This window comes from Astatotilapia calliptera, chromosome 3 (assembly GCF_900246225.1).
Source record: "Astatotilapia calliptera chromosome 3, fAstCal1.2, whole genome shotgun sequence".
In the NCBI taxonomy this organism is placed as follows: domain Eukaryota; kingdom Metazoa; phylum Chordata; class Actinopteri; order Cichliformes; family Cichlidae; genus Astatotilapia; species Astatotilapia calliptera.
The window spans coordinates 41,088,077-41,108,449 of record NC_039304.1 but is presented as its reverse complement, the minus strand read 5'-3'; the positions used below and the strand labels follow the sequence as shown (position 1 = coordinate 41,108,449).

Below are 20,373 nucleotides of genomic sequence, written 5' to 3'. Positions count from 1 at the left end.
GAGCCGAGTGTAAATCCTGAGGCTGAGCGGCCTTTGTACACACACACTTCTAAGCAGGGCAAAGCTGTCAGCACAAACAAGAAGTGAAGAGAAATCCAGGCAGCCGGCCTGTGTCTGTCCAACCGGTCAGAGAGCTCTTTACATGCCAAGTTAATGTCAAGGCTAGTTTGCATTGCAGCAGGATTTTTAACATAAAGTTGCAAATCCAGCTGCTAATCCAAATGTTAATCCCTGAGCTAATCTGTGAGCCAACAGGAAAGGGATTGAAATGAGGAGTGGATTCGCCACTTTAAAAAACTTTTTAAAAATTATTTTTTAACATGGAATTCAAAAATGAATGTACAAATTTATTCTACAATTCATGATTTAAGCACAGAATTCTTTATTTCGATGCGCGTGGTTCATTAGGTCCCCCATAAATTTCATATATACAACATTGTTTTTAATGAGCAGCTTCAGGCTTTGATCCTGTTCTTCTTCACTTAGACGACATCATCTTCACATTTTGATGTTTTACAATGACAAAAGATGAGAAACAATTACCGAGTCTGCATGAAAATATAGATGTACAACTTGTAGACTTGTGTCACTTCTATGTTTGGAACGTGACAGAGTCTGAGTTAGAAATCTGTGGCTCATGACTGATTGTTCTAGTACGGATCTAAAAGCCCAACATAAAGCAATAAAAGATCAAAATATTACATAATACATAACATACATAAATAATCGATATACTTCATGTCAATGATCTGTGTGTGTGCTGGTTGAAGGCCTGACATCAGTATCACGTCACCTGTGAGCAGCGAGCAGAGAACAGGTGAGTGTTTATATTAATAACCTCCACAGATGTTGGCAGATTATGATCAGATTATCAGCTGGAACATTTCTAAATGATGATTCAAGTCCCTTCATCATGAATCTGAGCCTCAAATATAGAAAAAATTACTTTTATCATTTCATCTTCATCTTTACCCTAAAATATCTACAAACATGTCTAACACAGGCAGCATTTATCATCATCTGAAAGCTTCAGGTGAACATTTCATCCAGCTGTTGTCGATGGCGCAGGCGTACTGCTCCTGAAGATACTTCCTGTCAAATTTCGGTCCAGTAGAGTTATCACCGAGACAACCAGAGAAGTGAAGAGTGGCTTTAAACCTGGAGGAGAGGAGCACCAGGGACAGAGCCAAGGTCACCACAGAGAACGGGACGCTTTCATATTCCCGTCCTGGGAGGATGAACGGGATGACGATGCGGTTCCTTCCTGGTGGGCCGTGTTCAGCTGAGAGAGACTCAAAGCGTTTCCACACTCGATCATTATCATCATCTGGTGAAAGGGGGCTAACCGTGATGTTTGGGACCATCTGTGCTCCAGCTTTCTTCAGTGAGTTCCAGTGATCTGGCAGGTTCACAGGTCGATGTTTGTCATCAGGAATGGTACAGCTTTCTTTATCGTCACAGGAAAAAACTCTGTGCTGAGGCCTCAGTTTTCCTGTAGCGACACCGTACGCTAAACCAGAAGTGACGCAGTTCCAGGGAGAATACAGGAGCACGTCAGTGATGGTGGGCAGAGGCAGGTAACAGCTGGCTGGGATCATGAAGTCTCCGATTGAACTATGAGCCACAAAGGTGATGTGAACATCATCGCTGTGGTTCTTCTTCTCCTCCTCATCAATGTGTTTCTTCAGGAAGTCAAACATGTCTGTGAGTTTGCTGAAGGCGTCAGACTCTGAGTTTTTTCTCAGCCACTGCAGGACGACTTCATCTGTGCAGCTTCTCATTGCCAGCTTTGTCAGTCTTTGCCTTTCATCACAGCTGCTCAGTCTGCCTGCTCTGCAGTGTGTAGATAACCTCTGAAACAATTTGCTGAAACAGGAATTATAGAAAAAACATTTTAAGCACAGCAAATATTTAATCTGTCCACAGATGGATCCTGAAACAAAGCACAGAGAAAATCTTCTCATTTCATTTCACTCCTTGCTTCCAGACTTACTGCAGTTCCTCGTTTCTGTCCATCTCCTCACAGGAAGTTTGACTGTCTGTAACGTTGTCCTTCAGGTGCTTCCTGTGGTCAATAATCGACAGCATGTGGGTCAGATCTCAGGTACATAAATACAGACTCTTATCTTCGGTATTTTGAAAAGCTTGCAGTAAAAACTGATCAGAGTTCAGTTAAAGATTATTTCGTTGCTGGGAAACAAACACTCTTTGCACACCTGTGTCCTCAAACTGAAGGAAGAAGAACGTTTATGCATCATAGACGTCGTTTATTTGTCTGATTTAAACCTGAATTAAATCCTAACAACAACCAGCTGCTGTTTGTATCCATGCTTCGTGCTTGGTTGGTTAACTGTTGATGACATTTACACCATAGTGTTCAGTTATGGAGCAGCCTGCTCATCAGGTGGACAAACTAACAAAAGAACATTTCAGAAAGACAAAAACGTCCGCTTACCTGCTCCAAAACGTCCACTCTGACCCCGTGCAGCCTGTGGAATAGAACAGAATAGAGCTTTAGTCGTGGCACGCCACCATGCTGCAGGTCTCTGATTGGCTGACTAAACGAGGTATGAAAGTACCTGGACAGACACCAAATGAAAGTAAAACCTGAGCGGGGATTCCCCAAATGTGAAAACAAAAGTAAAAACATGACTCAGAGTTTCAGTACAAAGAGCTCAGCAGGAGCTGCGGTCACATTCATGAACACGAAGTCGGGCCTCTACACCAACGTGACCGTATGGATTACATCTGCCCATCACGGGTGGATTTAGCAGCCCTTCCCACAGCCACAGGTGTCAGTGGCTCCACCTTCGGGGCCCACACCTTTGTAATGAACCCACACCTGTTTGCTGCATCTTACTTCTGTTTCATGTGGTTCTTTGTTTTCTGCTTTGGCTGCGAGAAACAGATTTTTGTTATAAAAACTTTACATACAGATGCTGCTATAAGTTTGTTTACAACCTCTCTCTCCCACAGCGTGTCGGTGTCCTGTCTTCCTCACCCAACCGCCAGCCGGTTGCAGCAGATGGCCCCGCCCCTCCCTGAGTCTTCCTGTTCAAGGGAGTTTTTCCTTCCCACTGTCTCCAAAGGTCTTGCTCATAGGGGGTCATATGATTGTTGGGTTTTCTCTGCATGTATTATTATTATTGTAGGGTCTACCTTACAGTATAAAGCACCTCTTGGTATTTGATGCTGTAGAAATAAAATTAAATTATATCTTCATTCTTTCTCTTCTTTTATCATTTAAAAATAATTAAAACAAAGATGACGCAGTCGGCCATGTTCCCCATGTCCTGTTTTATTAGGAGCAATTAAAAAGCTGAGGCGTCGCCCTGAAGCCTGACCTTTGTTCATTTGTTAGTGAGCTCACTAAAAGCTGACAGAGACAAACTCTGATTGTGTTTGTGCTGCTCACAATTTACTGGAACACACTCAGCTGTGAGCTGTGCTCAGATTTAGTGTTAGCAACAGAAAATATTGGAGAAAATCAGTGAAACAACACGACTGACATGACAGCAGGAAGAAGTGAGGCCTTAAAGACGGAGCTAACAGATCATCACTGGGATGAAGTGTGTGCTGACGTTCCTGATCAGGCACACAGTGTCTCTGAAATCCCTCCTTAGAATCACATCATAAACTCTGTCCTGTTAGGAAATTTAAAGACGAGGAGAAAGAAAAGCTGTGGATGACTAAAGGTCTGCAGACGACACGCAGGAAGAAAAATCCACTTTAGAAGCAGTTTACTGCAGAGAAGCAGAGACAGTGAAGGCAGCAGGATCCCTCCTTCATCAATGTTCACCAATATCAGAGAAATAATCTGTGAAACTATGTGATTCCTGTGTGAGTCCTTCTCCACAAAGAGTGGCCTCAACATGGCGCCTGTGTTCAGCTTGGCCACTGTTGCTCCTCCATGTGTTTGTGGACTGTTTCCTTTTATTGTTTCTTATCTTATCATCTCAGCTCTGATATAGCCTGATAGTGTATTTACAGTTCACATACTTTGTTGAGTATCAAAGTATGTATGGAAAAAACTTTTGACAGCTGGCAGAGCTACTACCAAGGTTTCCCTCCGCCGTTTGTTTGCCCTCCGCCCTCTCCAGACTACCTGTACCTGTTCTTGGCTCCAAGCAAAAACCCAGGAGCAAGACAAGCTGAAGAAGAACGTACAGAAGGGGCTGTAGGTCTGGTGTTCAGGCCAAAAGCAAATGCGCCCGACAGAGGGGATTTCTTCGGCTCCATGGTGGAGAACGACTCCGGTATTTGGTACCGGTCCCCCTACAGGACACGGATAATGCTGACTTGCTACCACCTACCCAACTGTGCATTAGGGCCTAACAGAAAATTTACCTGGACCGGCAACATATCTCGAGATACCGGGTTTTTTCACCCGGATCGGTCAGCCTAAAAGACTACAGTGTCACAGCTGAGGGTACTGGTATGTCCTCACTCTATGTGTTTGCTGCCAGATCCCTGTCAATCAGCTGTTGATGATGTCAGCCTGTCACCGTTGCTTGAGATCGCTCTCCTCAACGCTCGCTCCATAGCCAACAAATCCTTTGTCCCGAATGACTTTTTTATCAGTAAAAGTTTGGATCTTATGTTTCTCACGGAATCCTGGCAGCGGGACAATGAATGTATTCACCTTAATGAGCTCTGTCTGGTCGGCTGTCACTTCATCGGGACTCCGCGTTTGGACCGTCATGGTGGTGGATTTGCCACTGTTTTCCGGGACAATTTCTCCTGCAGAGCTTTGGACTCTGAGACTTTCCTTCCTTTGAATCACAACTTCTTAAGGTCCGTTCATCAAATATACTGTGTTTTACCGCCCTCCCGGACCTGCTGGTGTTTTTTGTCCAGGATTTCACAAACTTTTTATGCTCTATTATTAAACTGGAGAAAGTGATTCTCTTGGCTCTGAGATTCTCTTGGCTCTCGGTGAAAGCGGTCGCACTTTTTCCCCTCTCCTCCTTCCCCTTATCTTCCCTGCTTAGCCTCTTGTGTCCTTGTCTTGTCTCGTGTGCATTACTTTTCCCTGGAACAGTCTCTCACTGTCGTTCTCTAAAACCTAAAAGAGAATTATGGATTTGATCAACTGGTCTCTGAATGCTATTGTCACCCTCTTCTCAACGAGAAGTCTGGGCTCGGGAGAGCCTGAGTGCCCTGGAGGGACTTTCCCTGCCGGATACACGATGGACGGGTGGCAGACCTTGAGGATCTTGTGCCTGGCGGGACTGTCTATCGAGGACGCTGAAGATATCTACCTATTCGGAACCATGATAACAGGGTTCGTGCTGATCGGAGCTGGCTTGGCCCTGACTTATCGGAGAAATAAGAGAGCGGAACCGGCTTTTCAAACCCCCCCAAAGCTGACCGCTGGAATTGAAGCGATGGGACGAGGCGCGACCTCTCACACCGAACGCAGCATGGTTAACACCTTGGAGACGCTTACAGCTGCCGTGAAGACTCAAAATAACACCACTGAGCGTATGATGGGATACATCAGAGAGGGGCCTGCTCACAATGACACCCTTGAGCGAAAGTTGGATCACATCGCAGAACGGCTCACTGCAGCTGTGAGGTCTCAGAATCAAAAGAATGACAACACCATGGAACAGAAGTTTGATACCATCATGAGGAGGCTCGCAGCGCTCCAACGGGAGATCGAGAGACCAGCGTCAGAGTGCTAAATTCGGAGCTGCTCGCATAAAGGAGAAATCAACAATATTCAACATATGGACACCACGGCGCCAGCTGCTCAGGCCCAAGGCTGGAGCCGACCAAAACAACTCCCAGATAACGACTGTGTGATGACTGTTCTTCCCATCCCATGCAAGGCCACCTGGGTTGGCTGGCAGACTGTTTACTTTGCCTGATAGGGCGAAGGACACTGTCTCAGCTGGACTCTGGACACACACACACATACACTTACACTGATAAGCACGCACTCATCCCCCTCCCTTCCAAACGCCTTCGATGCTTGTTTCCTGCGGGGGAGGACGGCGGGTCTGCGTGCCGCGCTGAAATGGTAGCGCTGTGTAGGACGACTGCTGTGTTCCTTCGAATTACCCCCCACCCCCCTATCCATCCCCTGTGGCTTGTCATGTGCTCTAATGTTGTGATGTGGACATTAATGTGCTCTCTGTGCAGAGGAGTTTTTTTTGTTTCCTGTTCTCATGCTGTCCTCCCATAGGTTGCCCAGCGTGTGAAGAGGTCTCCTTTTTTCCTCTTGTACTTTTCCCATTGTTGTGTAATTTTTCAGTGTTTTCTCTGCAACGCTGCCGATCTCCGACTGTATTCCCATGTGATGTTTTCGTTGTGTGTGTAAGTCGGGGGGGGGGGGGGGGGGGGGGTCCTATTCCTCTGCGGGGCAACCTGCATATGGCCAATAAAGCATTCATTCAATTCAATTCAATTCAATTCTTGATGATCGGCAATTTCAACCTGCATTTGGATGACCTTGGCTTTAGCATGGCCTCTGACTTTTCCATTTCAGACTCTTTTAATTTTAACCAGCATGTCTCTGGTCCCACTCACGTTCAAGGCCACACCTTGGACCTCGTGTTTTCTCTTGGCTTAGACATAACTGATCTCTGTGTTAAGGATGTACAGGTGAGTGACCATTCTTGTGTTATTTTTAACCTCAACTTCCCTCAGGATACACCACCATCCAATCTCTTGTTCAATAAGCGGTTCATAGATCAGGATGTTTCCCTGAAGTTTTCTGATTTATTAGATCCTCATGTGATCAGAGGCTGCACTGATGCTGAAGTTGCTACACAGTGTTTAATAATCATTGTTTGGAGATATTAAATTCAGTGGCACCTTTAAAAACTTTCATGGCTTCCCCAAAAAGAGCTCATCCGTGGATAAATGATGACATAACGTAAGTCAAAAGACTCTGTAGGAAAGCAGAACACCTTTGGAAATTAACTAAACTTGAAGTTCACAGGGTCAGCCTTAGAGAACTTTGGGTTTCTCTGCACGAAAACCTTTGACCTCTGTCCTCTATATCTGAGAGTGATGACTTTCTAAACTTCTTTGTGGATAAAGTTAATAATGTCCGTATGAGCATTGGTGCTCATGCGACCAGTCCGACAGTCTCGGTCGTTGTGTCCTTGGGCAAGACACTTCACCCGTTGCCTTCTGGTGGTGGTCAGAGGGCCTGGTGGGGCCAGCGTCCGGCAGCCTCGCCTCTGTCAGTGCGCCCCAGGGTGGCTGTGGCTACAATGTAGCTGCCATCACCAGTGTGTGAATGTGTGTGTGAATGGGTGGATGACTTAATGTGTGTAAAGCACTTTGGGGTCCTTAGGGACTAAGTAAAGCGTTATACAAATACAGGCCATTTACAACCAGCAGATGATGGAGGATCTTTGTCCCTCCATTCAAGTTCAGAGATGCTGAAGAACTCTGAAGCATTTTTGGAGCAGTGTGGAGGCCCAGCACTTTATTAAGACATGATCATTGTCTGAAATTTCATGTCTCATTAATCTGGAGATTTCCCTTTTATCTCTGCTCCTGACTGTAATTAAGAAGACATGTCACTTTGTTTCAAAAGCAGCTGCAGACAGCAGAGGGCAGTGCTGCTCTGTAAATCCAACCGAAAACGAGCTTAAAGAGTGCGTCTCAATTCAGGGGATGCATCTTTCGGACGTCGCATTTGAAGGCCGATTGTCGCTACCCAATCCGTACCGGAAACCTGATCCATATCACGCATGCACAAATCTTACTCTTTGCCAGCATCGCAACATTTAATATACTGAATGACACGGTTAGTGCCCAGTTAGCTCCTAGCATTTCAGAATCAGAATCAGAATCAGAATACTTTATTGATCCCTGGGGGAAATTATTTTTTGTTACAGTGCTCCATTTTAAACCAACATAAACCAACATTAAGACAAGACAGACAATACGCTAACTAAGAATAGTACAACATATATATATATATATATACATATATATATATATATATATATATATATATATATATATATATATATATATATATATATATATATATATATATATATATATATATACATATGTCACTCATTAATAAATAGCTGGAAAAGGCAGAGTTTCTTGACAACTCTGCCTTCTTTTTGACTCCCCGGGACATTTAAACAATAGGTACCTCCGTATACAAACCAATTCATGCTTCTTCTCAACGGAGAGTTTCCCCTGATTGAACAACAGCGCCGTAAAATAGGAAGAAAAGTTAAACATGCATACACAAACACAAATTGTAATGATGCAAGTTCAGTTTACAATAGGGCTCATTTGCTCCGTCAGCAAGTGGCGGTGTCCTCGTACACCGGGGAGTAATCTGCCATTAAACGAAAAAGGAGAAGAAGAGAACATCTGCACATAATAATAATAACAATAATAATAATAACAATAATAATGTCTGTGAAGGTTCTCAGTAATAATAATGAATTGCATTTATATAGTTTTTTTTGAGACCCTCAAAACACTGTACAATTCCACTATTCATTCACTCAATGCAAGCTAGAGTTGTAGCCACAGCTGCCCTAAGAGCAGACTGACAAAAGCTAGGCTGTCGTATCGCACCATCGGCCATCACCAGTAGGCGGTAGGTGAAGTGTCTTGCCCAAGGAGTAAAGAGTAAACTTTTAAAAGTAAGTACTGAATATTATGTTACTTATTTATGTGTAAATGTACCTAAATATCATACCTTTCCGAGTTACTTCAGCTTTATATTCCATCACGGACCCTCGGATCAGCTGGTCAGCTGTTGGTTGTCCCAAAATCTAGGCTAAAACATAGAGGCGAATGAGCCTTTTCAATTATGGCCCCCAAACGCTGCCTTTAAATATTAGACAGGCATCTTCATTTCCTGTTTTTAAGTTGCTTTTGAAAACAAACCTTTTTTCGATAGCGTTCAGACTGGTGTGAGTTGATACGTTTATTATGTGTATTATTAGTGAGTGTCAGTGGTTTTATTAGTTTTACCTTTTTTTTTCTGCACAGCACTTTGGGCAAACCTTCTGTTTTTAAATGTGCTATATAAATACATTGGATTTGAAATGTTTAACCTCGTAGGACCTGGCATCCACGTATGTGGACATCACATTTTGGGTTGTCTAGACCAAAATACAAAATTTTGCTCTACTAGAACCTGATATTCACTTACAAGGACACCGCCACTGTAAAATTTTATATTTTTGTAAAATTAAAAATTCATGTCCTCATATGTGGATCTCATTATTCTCAGAAACACAAATCATGTAAAATAAAAAATCTGGTAATTCTTTCTTTTTACATTTATCAGGTCCCAGTCAGCCCAAATAGCAAAGAGAAATTAAAATACCTGCCATAAAAGAGTTTGGGTCATAGTGCATTAATAATGAAGAACAAACAAAACAGGAACCAAAACCTAGCTCAGACAATACAAAATTCAGAGGCACATACAAAACGACACGGTTCCTCCAAGGCTGCAGCCCCTGAATTGGGATACAGCCCATGTTTAGTCCCTTGGCAGGTCAGATGACTCAGTCCAACATATAAAGACACACAAAAATGTCCAGAGAAGCAAAGACAAATCCAAACAATCCATCATCCTGAGTCAAAGTGATCACAGGTCTGCTTTGTTGGAGATGAGCCGTCAAAGTGGAACATGTGGACTGTTCCTTAATACTACCACTGTAGGCCACGCCCCTCTGGTCATGTGATCATGTGGTTTGTAGGAACGCTCCTCTTCCTCAGAGGATCCACCTGTGCTTCCTCTCCTCTCTCCTCCACCTGTTACAGTGAGGGAACGTCCTCCATGATGGAGGAGCTGCTGGAAAGTGCTGAGAGTTTCCTCCAGAGTGAGACCTCCGTCACAGTTCAGAGGATCTACGGCAGCAGAGACCTTCATGGACACTAAAAGTCTCAAACACACAACAACAACATCACACTGACTCCACTCTGACATCACTGATCAATAATCAAAGAACACACAGATCAAACTGATTGATCAGCCATCAGAGGAGTCGGATCAATGGAGCTGCTTCTGTTCCTGATGTCCCCTGTTTGATCCTGGACCTGAACTCTCCCTGCAGAGGAGACACAAGACAGTCAGAGACACACACACACACACACACACACACACACACACACACACACACACACACACACACACACACACACACACACAAACCTTTGACTTTAAGCTGCACAGTTTTCCCTCTGATCCAGATGTTCTTCCTGTAGACGCCACATCTGTATTCTCCACTGTCTCTCTCTGTGGGCTGTTTCAGGGTCAGACTGAGGTCTCCAGTTTTCAGCAGGTCTTCATTCATCTTCGTTCGGTCTCTGTAATCCTGGTGCTGTTCTTCAGGCTGGTCAGAGCCGTTCTCATACACGAGAAGCTTGTGGTATGAACTCACCTCCCACCACTCCACTTTAGCATCTCCAGGCAGGTTTTGTGTGGTTTTGAAGGGCAGCTGGACAGACTCCACCCCCTCCTCCACCTCCACCTGACACACTGAGAGGACAACAAACACAACATGAGCTGTACAAAGTGTGATTGGTGTTCAGAGCATCATGTGACTCTTGTTCTGCACTAAATGAAGCGATGGAGTGGTGCCTCCTTCAGGCAGAGAAACAGCTCATGGAGAGAAATAATTATTAGAGCAAAAACAAGAGTGGAGCTGCAAATAAGGCCGAGAGGAACGCTGCAGAAAACTGTTCATGTGTGAATTCATCACTTCATAGATTTCTTTGAGCACTAAAATCAGAGCTGCTTCTATTTCTAATATGACAGCTGTACATTAGAGCTGCAACACTTTAAATGTGAGCCATAAAAACATGATACTCTACAAGTGCATTCAGCTCTGACACTGTCACATCATGAAGGAGATGTGGAAATCACTTTGTTACACAAATCAAAGTCAAATCAGTTCTATTGATGGAATATTGTGTGATCAATAGACTGATCAGTTTCTAATCTGTCATCGATCAGCTGGAAATCCAGCATGTCAAACAGACAGGCAGCAGATTAGGACCAAACACAAACACAGTGAGACTTTTTCTTCACAGCAGTTGCAGGTAAACTGCAGCAACAATGCGACTCAGATGTTTTAGCGAGCAAAGCGGCTGATGTGGAGTGAAGCCACGTTAATGACAACGTGTACAACCATTGGAGATGTGAGCAGGACAGACGGAACAACTGACGGAAAAAGTGTCTTTAAATTGTGTTGATAGGCCACGTAAAAGCAGAGTTATGATAAAAATATATGCAATGTTTGTTTGTTTTTCCTGAATAATATTGTTGTTTATTCACTGTGGGAAGAAACGTTAAAAACTGTGTTTTATATGGAAAGCACTCTAAAGCACTCCGCCTGTGAGCAAAAACAAAACCAAAAAAAACCCACCCTTTCTATCGGTGGAAAAATGTACCACGTCGACCAATCAAACAATGATATGGCAACGTGGCATTTAGCTGATTAGGAAGGGGGAAGTTTTAGGAGTGACAGCGTTGTTTTGAGGTGTGAGAGATTTGCGATGTTTAGTGTAAATCTTGTGTAGTTAAAGTGTAGTGTAGTCAATAGTCTTGTTGTGTGAGGCAGAGGTTTATAAAAAGAAGAAAAAGAAAGCTGTGCTTTCAAAATTGGAGTTCAAGTTATTTTTACTTCCAATAGTGTTAACATGCTACACAGGTCATGTAAAAGTTGGGCTAAAGCACTTAATTAAAAGTTATCTAACATAAATGTAAATGCTGTAATTTGATTATTTTAATAAACCATGTAACTTGGATGGATTCAATGCTGGCGTGACCACAGTGCACACGTCTAAATGGTAAATGGCCTGTATTTGTATAGCGCTTTACTAGTCCTTAAGGACCCCAAAGTGCCTTACACACATTAAGTCATCCACCCATTCACACACACATTCACACACTGGTGATGGCAGCTACATTGTAGCCACAGCCACCCTGGGGCGCACTGACAGAGGCGAGGCTGCCGGACACTGGCCCTCTGACCACCACCAGTAGGCATCGGGTGAAGTGTCTTGCCCAAGGACACAACGACCGGGACTGTCCAAGCCGGGGCTCGAACCGGCAACCTTCCGATTACAAGGCGAACTCTTCATCCAGCCACAAACACCCCATGGGCTCCTCTGGATCATCACACTCAGCATTTTCACAATAAAAGCCTGATATTTATGGCTGCTCCACCCTGACATGTGACAACATCCAAATGACTGGATCAAAGTGTTTGAATGATCTCAGCAGCTTTAAAACTATTGATATTTATACATTTACACTGATTTGGACTAAACTAACAAAACTTTTGATCATTTCAACTCCATTTTAACAGTTTTCTAAGTCTATTCATTTAAACCCAGTTTTATGAATAGACTGACATTTTTGGATTTTAGATAAAAAGGAAATCAGAGAATTAATTTTATTTGAATGAACTGAAAATAGGCTGAAACTAAAAGCTTTTAGAGAATAAACGCCCACATGACCTCGGATCTTTGCCCTGTGTCTACAGCACTGACCTCTGACTTTCAGCTCCACCTTTCTCTTCAGCAGGACGTTTCCCTCCCTGCTGTAGACGGTGCAGGTGTAGGTGTAGTTGTCCCTCTCTGTGGGGTGTTTCAGGGTCAGACTGAGGTCTCCAGTTTTCAGCAGGTCTTCATTCATCTTCGTTCGGTCTCTGTAAACCTGGTGCTGTTCTTCATGCTGGTCAGGGTCGTTCTCATACACGTGCACCTTTGTGTATGAACTGATCTTCCACTCCACTTTAGCGTCTTCAGGCAGGTGAAGTGTGGTGTTGAAGGGCAGCTGGACAGACTCCACCCCTGAATCCACCTCCACCTGGGGGACTGAGAGGACAACAAAGCACAACATGAGCTTGGATGGAGACATTTGTGTTGACTCTAACAGGCTGAATGCTGCTGCTTCACTGGGAGCTCACTGTTAGATAGAAAGTGGTCAGTGTGAAGAGGAGACGCAGCAGAAAGATGAAGACTGACAGGAAGAAAGCAGTGAACAGACTGTTGGAGCTGCTGTTAGTGGGACAGGACTTTATTCAGTCTCTGAGGACCAGATTTGACTTGATGAAGCAGAGAAACACAGTCTGAGTGTTTCTGTCACACTCACTTCATCACACAGCTCAGTTTGACAACATGTGGAAGAATTTGATAGAAGCCTTCCTTTAGTAAAAGCACCAAGAAAACACCATGAAAACACCTCACTATCAATTCAATTTAATTCAATTTTATTTATGTAGCGCCAAATCACAACAAAAGTTGCCTCACGGCGCTTCATAGATACAGAGAAAAACCCAACAATCATATGACCCCCTATGAGCAAGCACTTTGGCGACAGTGGGAAGGAAAAACTCCCTTTTAACAGGAAGAAACCTCCGGCAGAACCAGGCTCAGGGAGGGGCGGGGCCATCTGCTGCGACCGGTTGGGGTGAGAGAAGGAAGACAGGATAAAGACATGCTGTGGAAGAGAGACAGAGGTTAATAACAGATATGATTCAATGCAGAGAGGTCTGTTAGCACATAGTGAGTGAGAAAGGTGACTGGAAAGGAAAAACTCAATGCATCATGGGAATCCCCGTCAGCCTACGTCTATTGCAGCATAACTAAGGGAGGGTAACTCAGGGTCACCTGGTCCAGCCCTAACTATATGCTTTAGAAAAAAGGAAAGTTTTAAGCCTAATCTTAAAAGTAGAGATAGTGTCTGTTAGGTATTTTAGTACCATGGGAGCATTTACTGGATATTGTTTTATAGTGACATTATGCAGGAAAACTCTGTCATTCAATAAGGCCCCTTTGTTTCAGTATTTTTCTCTTTGACCCAAGAATTGATGTGTGAGAATCACAGGCTGGTACAAGGTTGAAATACCACAGAGATCACTCCCTCAGCTACATTAGTTTCTTAATCTTTTAGACGCCTGTTGAAGGCCAAATGGTTTGTTTCAGATTTCACTAATGTACGAACTCTTCGTTTTGTGCCTTGAAAATATGTCGCTGAGATAATCACAATTGTAGCTGAACTAATAAACTACACAAAGGATGCTTCTTCACCCAAGGGCAGGAAGACGCTGCCTTATCTTGGTCTGTACTGGTTTAAACTGATAATCTGCTGTCTCATGAATTTTACCCTCTATATAAACTGTTGTACTTGTGAATAAAGTTGAGTCACTTTGGGAAGACAATCTAAAGCAGTCTCTGTTTTCTTGTTCTCCCAAGCTGCTCCCGAGCTCGTACTAACACGCTGAATGGCATACTTGAATATTACTTGAGAATATATTTGACTGTGTTACAGACTAAGGGACATTCTCTGCTGATAGGTGAAGGTACATTCTCTGCTGATAGACGTCCACGCCTCGGAGGAAGCCGATCCACGGAGTAGGCCCTGGAAACAGTTTCCTTCAGTGTCTGTCTCCTGAATCCAAACTGGAAGCTGGTTCCACAGAAGAGGGGCCTGAAAACTGAAGGCTCTGCCTCCCATTCTACTTTTAAATACTCTAGGAACAACAAGTAGGCCTGCAGAGCGAGAGCGAAGTGCTCTAATAGGGTGATATGGTACTACAAGGTCATTAAGATAAGATGGGGCCTGATTATTTAAGACCTTGTATGTGAGGAGCAGGATTTTGAATTCAATTCTGGATTTAACAGGAAGCCAATGAAGGGAAGCCAAAACAGGAGAAATCTGCTCTCTCTTTCTAGTCCCTGTCAGGACTCTTGCTGCAGCATTTTGGATTAGCTGAAGGCTTTTCAGTGAGTTTTTTGGACGTCCTGATAATAATGAATTACAGTCGTCCAGCCTGGAAGTAATAAATGCATGAACTAGTTTTTCAGCATCACTCTGAGACAGGATATTTCTAATTTTAGAGATGTTGCGCATATGGAAGAAAGCAGTCTTACATATTTGTTTAATATGTGCGTTGAAGGACATGTCCTGGTCAAAAATGACTCCAAGGTTCCTCACCGCGTTACTGGAGGCCAAGGTAATGCCATCCAGAGTAAGAATCTGGTTAGATACCATATTTCTAAGATTTTCAGGGCCGAGTACAATAACCTCAGTTTTATCTGAATTAAGAAGCAGAAAGTTAGCGGCCATCCAGGTCTTTATGTCTTTAAGACATTCCTGCAGTTTAACTAATTGGTGTGTGTTATCTGGCTTCATGGACAGATAGAGCTGGGTGTCATCTGCATAGCAGTGAAAATGTATGCTATGTCTTCTAATGATACTGCCTAAGGGAAGCATGTATAACTACACTACACTACACACAAAACTGCAGTACTGGCAAATTGTACATAAAGTATGAAAAGTCAAAGTACTTATTGTGCAGAAAAATGTTCCCATCAGTGTCTGTGGATCAATATTACTGCTGCACATGTTTAAGGCTGAGCTCATTTCAAATCCTTTCTATTGTGTTGAATCTGCAGTAATGCATCATATTCTATAAAATCATATGTTTGTAGTGGCTGTCCTGTGAGGACCACGTCTCTCTAAACAAACAGCTGTTAATGAGCTCACAAACACAGGCCTACAGCTGGATTTGAAAAAGTCCATTCAATAGAAAATCAACAGTCACAGCTGGATTCAAAGGCATGAGCTCTGCCCCACATCGCAAAATTGGGATAGCCCAGATCTGGCCCACACAAGGTGCACATGGCCCACATATCGCAAAGAATGACGGCCTTTTGGTGGCCCAGATCTGGTTTGCCAGATGTCAGCCTAATGTGTCCTTTAATCAAGCCATGTAATAACAACATGTGACTGAAAATGCAAAAGTAACATGACAAAACTCCTTTCAGACAGTGAATGACTGACTCTTATATACCACTTTTCTAGTCTCTCGGATTACTCAAAGTTCTTTGTACAACATGCCACAATAACCCAACCACACTCTTTCTCTAAACTGAGTGCTTCCTAACTACATTCATACACATTTACACTCTTGGCATGCAGACTAGAGGAGCCACGGAACGAACCACTAACCTTCCGATCAGTACGTGATTTGCTCTACCTCCTGAGCGACAGCCTCCCAGTGGTAAACATGCGTGAACCGTCACTAGGTTTTGGATAAAGTGTACACTGACAAACCTGTCAAACCTTCATTTGAAATGTTGGCTACCATAGCAGTATAGTATTGCAACATGGCATTTGCATCTTCTGACTAAAATAGGAAAATAGGAACATAAATAGAGCCATTATTGCCAGACCTGGCCCACGTCTGGTTGACATACACCCTGCCATGACACCAGTCCATCAGAAGTGCCAGCTTGATTCCGAATCCAGGGAAGACCTGTTTTCTATGGGCCTGGGCCACATAAACCAAACCACAATCAAGCCAGATATAGCATGCCAGATCTGGATAACATACGTCTTATCGTGCCAGAAGTCAGCCAGCAGTGCTGACTTTATACCAGACCTCCATGCTATGTGGGGTGTGAAGCAGTTACCTGTCAGTATCTACAGGGGGATTCAAACTGCTGCTTTTCAAATGCAGAGCAACAAACTGTTTGAACTGATCCAACTTTATTAACACAGACAAAGATTTGTGCATCAGCTGCTGTTTGCTGCTATAGATATAATCCAGCTGATGTGGAGAACTACATGTGACACTGTGATGCAGCCATGAATCTGACTGATTTCTTTCCATTTTCAAAGGTTGATGCATCAGTTAAAGTCCTTAAAAAGCTCAGAAATAAAGAGAAAGGTTGGTTACAGCAAAGAGAGGCACTGGCAGCCTTTAAGACACTAAACAAGAGAAACAGATCAGAGAACATCAGACTGAATAAGTGGAATAAAGTGAAACAGAACTAACGCTCCCTAAGAATGGAGCTGTCAGAGGAAGAGAGCAGCAAACTGAAAGTCTCTGTTAGCTGCAGAGCTCTGAAACTTCACACAGCTTTGGATGATAACATGGAGAAAGGATGTGGAGATGTTCACACTTCTGCTAGAAATCATCTTCTAGTTATTGTGACTCAGATATGACTGATTATAGATGAGGACCAAAGAAGGTTGTTACTGAGATTTGAGCTGACTTAGCTTAGCCTGTGTTTTAGCCACATGCTAAACAAACACATGTTCAGAAACTAGAAGATGTTACCTTTCAGATGAAGTCTCACACATGAACTTTGCTCCTACAGTTCATCTGCTGAAGCTTTTACATTTGGGAGGAAATCAAATAAAAACCAAAACAGCCACAAACATCAGACATGCTAACACTGTGACATTATTGGATGGAGCCACTGAGACTGAACCACCATCATGAGTCTGACCTTTTGACCTTTGACCTGGATCTACAGCACTGACCTCTGACAGTGAGCACCACTTTTTTCTTCAGCAGGATGTTTCCATCCCTGCTGTAGACAGTGCAGGTGTAGGTGTCTTCATCTGTGGGGTATTTCAGGGTCAGACTGAGGTCTCCAGGTAAGGTTCTCTTCATCTTTGCTAGGCCTTGATAATTCTTGTCCTGTTCTTCAAGCTGGTCAGAGCCATTCTTATACACGTGGACCTTCCTGTTGTTTGTGTCCTTCCACTCCACTTTAGCATCTTTAGGCAGGCAAACTGTGGTTTTGCAGATAAGCTGGACAGACTCCACCCCTGAATCCACCTCCACCTTGTATACTGAGAGGACAGCAGTACAACATGAGTTAATAGTTAATATTGATCTTCTCATAGCCTCCTCACAGTAAACCTATTCCTGTGCTTCAACTTAATTCAGCATTCGATTCCATGGTAAAATTGTCATTGCGAAGCAGATGATAGATAGATTTAGTGACGATGAAAGATGACACCAATCAGTTATTTAAACTAGAGGCTTTTCCTAAAGGCAGGTCTGAATGAACCGATTTTCTCCTAATACCTCCAGACAAAGCTGATGGTATTGTAATTGACTTTAAAAACCTCAGGAACATGGTGATTGATTAACCATCTGCATTATCGGTGGTGTGGTAGGAGACACTCACCTGACATGAAATACTGTCGGAAATAAAATAAAAGACCTCCAGAAACCACAAGAAGAACCAGGAGAACCAGGAGAACTTTGGCCCAGGATGGAAACCATTCTGTGGAGAAACACAAGGCACAACATGACCTCCACCTTGCTACCCTCCGCGAATCGCTGCCTTATAGTGGTGCAGGGATTTGTGTGTCTCAGGGATCCCAGGGGCTATTTGTCCGGGGGTGTTTGACCCCTAGCAGGGTCTCCCATGGGAAGTTCCTGGGTTAGGGACCAGTTGAAGAGATATTCAGAAGCCCTTTATGAGGAAACTATTGAGGCAATAGTTAAACTAGCCTAAGATAGGGTTACCAGGGCCCCACCTTGGAGCCAGGACCGGGGAGGGTGTCCAAGGGCGAGCGTCTGCCCATGCCCCCTTCTCAGGCTGTGCCCGGCTGGACCTCCATGGAGGTCCAGCCGGGCAAGCGTCTGCCCATGCCCCCTTCTCAGGCTGTGCCCGGTTGGACCCCATGGAGGTCCAGCCTGAAGAGGGGACATGGGCCCATCCTCCTGCGGGCCACTACCAACAGGAGGCGTTGTAGGGGTTGGTTGCATTGTGTGTCATGTGGCAGCCAGAAACAGAGGCCCTGGTGGACTGATCTCCGGCTACCAAGACTGACAATTGGGACATGGAATGTCACCTGTCTGGTGGGGCATGATTGGGAGGAACGGGCTCCCTGATCTGAACCAGAGTGGTGCTCTTTTATTGGACTTCTGTGCAAACCACAGTTTAGCCATTGCGTTCACCATGCTCTAGGCTGCAGGTCGATGAACGATTTTGTAATCATATCAGCAGACCTGCAGTCATATGTTTTAGACACTCAGGTAAAGAGAGGGGCTGAGCTGTCAACTTTTCACCACCTAGTAGTGAGTTGGATCAGGTGACGGGGCAGGACACTGGACAGACGCAGCACGCCCAAACGTATAGTGAGGGTGCGCTCGGAACACCTAGCAGAGGACCCAGTCTGCAACACCTACAACCCACACTTCCGGCAGAACTTCAACAGCATTCGGAGTCCGAATGGACCATATTTCAGCACCTCCATTGCTGAAGCTGCTGCACTGAGCTGCGGCCTCAAGGTGGTTGGTGCCTGTTGTCGTGGTAACCCCCAAACCAAATGGTGGACACCAGAGGTGATGGGAGCCACCAGGCTGAAGAAGAAGTTTTTTTGAATTTTTATGAAGGGGACCGGAGGTGTCTTCCAACCATTGCTACTGGCTGGCCATTCGATCCCTATACAACCGTTACAGGAGCTTGGTCTATATAGCTGGCAATAAGTTGGACTCGTTTTTGGTGGATGATGGCAGCTCCGCCAGGGCTGCCCTTTGTCACCGATTCTGTTCATAATTTTTATGGACAGAATTTCTAGGTGTAGCCAAGTGGCGTAAAGCTTTGACTTAGGTGGTCTCAGAATGTCATCTCTGCTTTTTGCAGATGATGTGGTTCTGTTGGCTTCGTTGGGTGATGGCCTCCAGCTTGTACTGGAATGGTACACAGCCGAGTGTGAAGCGGAGGAGGATCAGCACCTCCAGATCTGAGGCCATGGTCCTCAGCCAGAAAAGTGTGGAGAGCCCACTCCGGGTCAGGGACGAGTTCCTGCCCCAAGTGTTAAGTGTCTCGGGCCTTGTTCACGAGTGATGGAAGAAGAGATCAACAGACAGATTGGTGCTGCGGCTGCAGTGATGTGGACGCTGAATGAATGGATGGATGGACAACGTGACCTTTGACTTCTGACTGAATGAAATTCATGCATTTAATGAATAGGGCTATACTTCAGTCAAAGACTCAACTGCTTTTATTCTGACAGTGTTAAAATAATAAAGGTTTATCTAAGTGATGTCAGATGAATCTACAGCAGGTGTTTGTTGCTGACCTTTGACCTCCAACTGTACATCTGTCACTGTCCTTTGTCCTCCTGTCCTCTTGTCTCTGACGGAGCAGGTGTAGGTAGCACTGTCAGACAGTTGGAGGCTAGTCAGGGTCAGGCTGAGGTCTCCAGTTTCCAGAGCGTCAGTCTTCATGGATGTTCGGCCACTGTAAAGCTGGTTTTGATCTTTCAGTTCGTCTCCTTGAAGCTGGCGCTGGTGGACGGTGGGAGGACTGAGGTCGGAGCGACTCCACACCACGGAGGGGTCAGTCAGATCAAAAGTGTCAAACTCACAGGGCAGGATAAACGAGTCCCCCTCATACATCTCCACAGCATCTGAGGCATGCTGGGAAACTGAGGACACACAGACAGAGACTCCATGTGTCACTTTGAAGTTAAAGATCAAGCTGCTGCACTTCAACACATTAAAGAGAGAGAGATGAAAGAAAAGCTGATGATGAGAGCAGAGAGAGGAAGGTGTACTTACCGTGCAGGAGGATCACAAACACCACAAACATCTTCATCTT

At 44.3% G+C, this 20,373-nt stretch overlaps 1 protein-coding gene across 1 annotated transcript in view; it reads right to left on the bottom strand.

Annotated features, from left to right (window-relative positions):
- LOC113019571 (NACHT, LRR and PYD domains-containing protein 12-like) overlaps window positions 1-20,370 on the bottom strand; it is a 103,800-nt gene extending 83,430 nt beyond the window's left edge. The window contains exons 1-5 of the mRNA XM_026163334.1: window positions 20,334-20,370; window positions 19,853-20,200; window positions 17,947-18,045; window positions 12,505-12,831; window positions 10,160-10,486 (exon numbers count right to left, since the gene is read on the bottom strand). Of these exons, the coding sequence (XP_026019119.1) occupies window positions 10,160-10,486; window positions 12,505-12,831; window positions 17,947-18,045; window positions 19,853-20,200; window positions 20,334-20,370 (1,138 nt within the window). The remainder of the gene's footprint in view (window positions 1-10,159; window positions 10,487-12,504; window positions 12,832-17,946; window positions 18,046-19,852; window positions 20,201-20,333) is intronic.
- Between the last annotated feature and the right edge of the window lie 3 nt (window positions 20,371-20,373).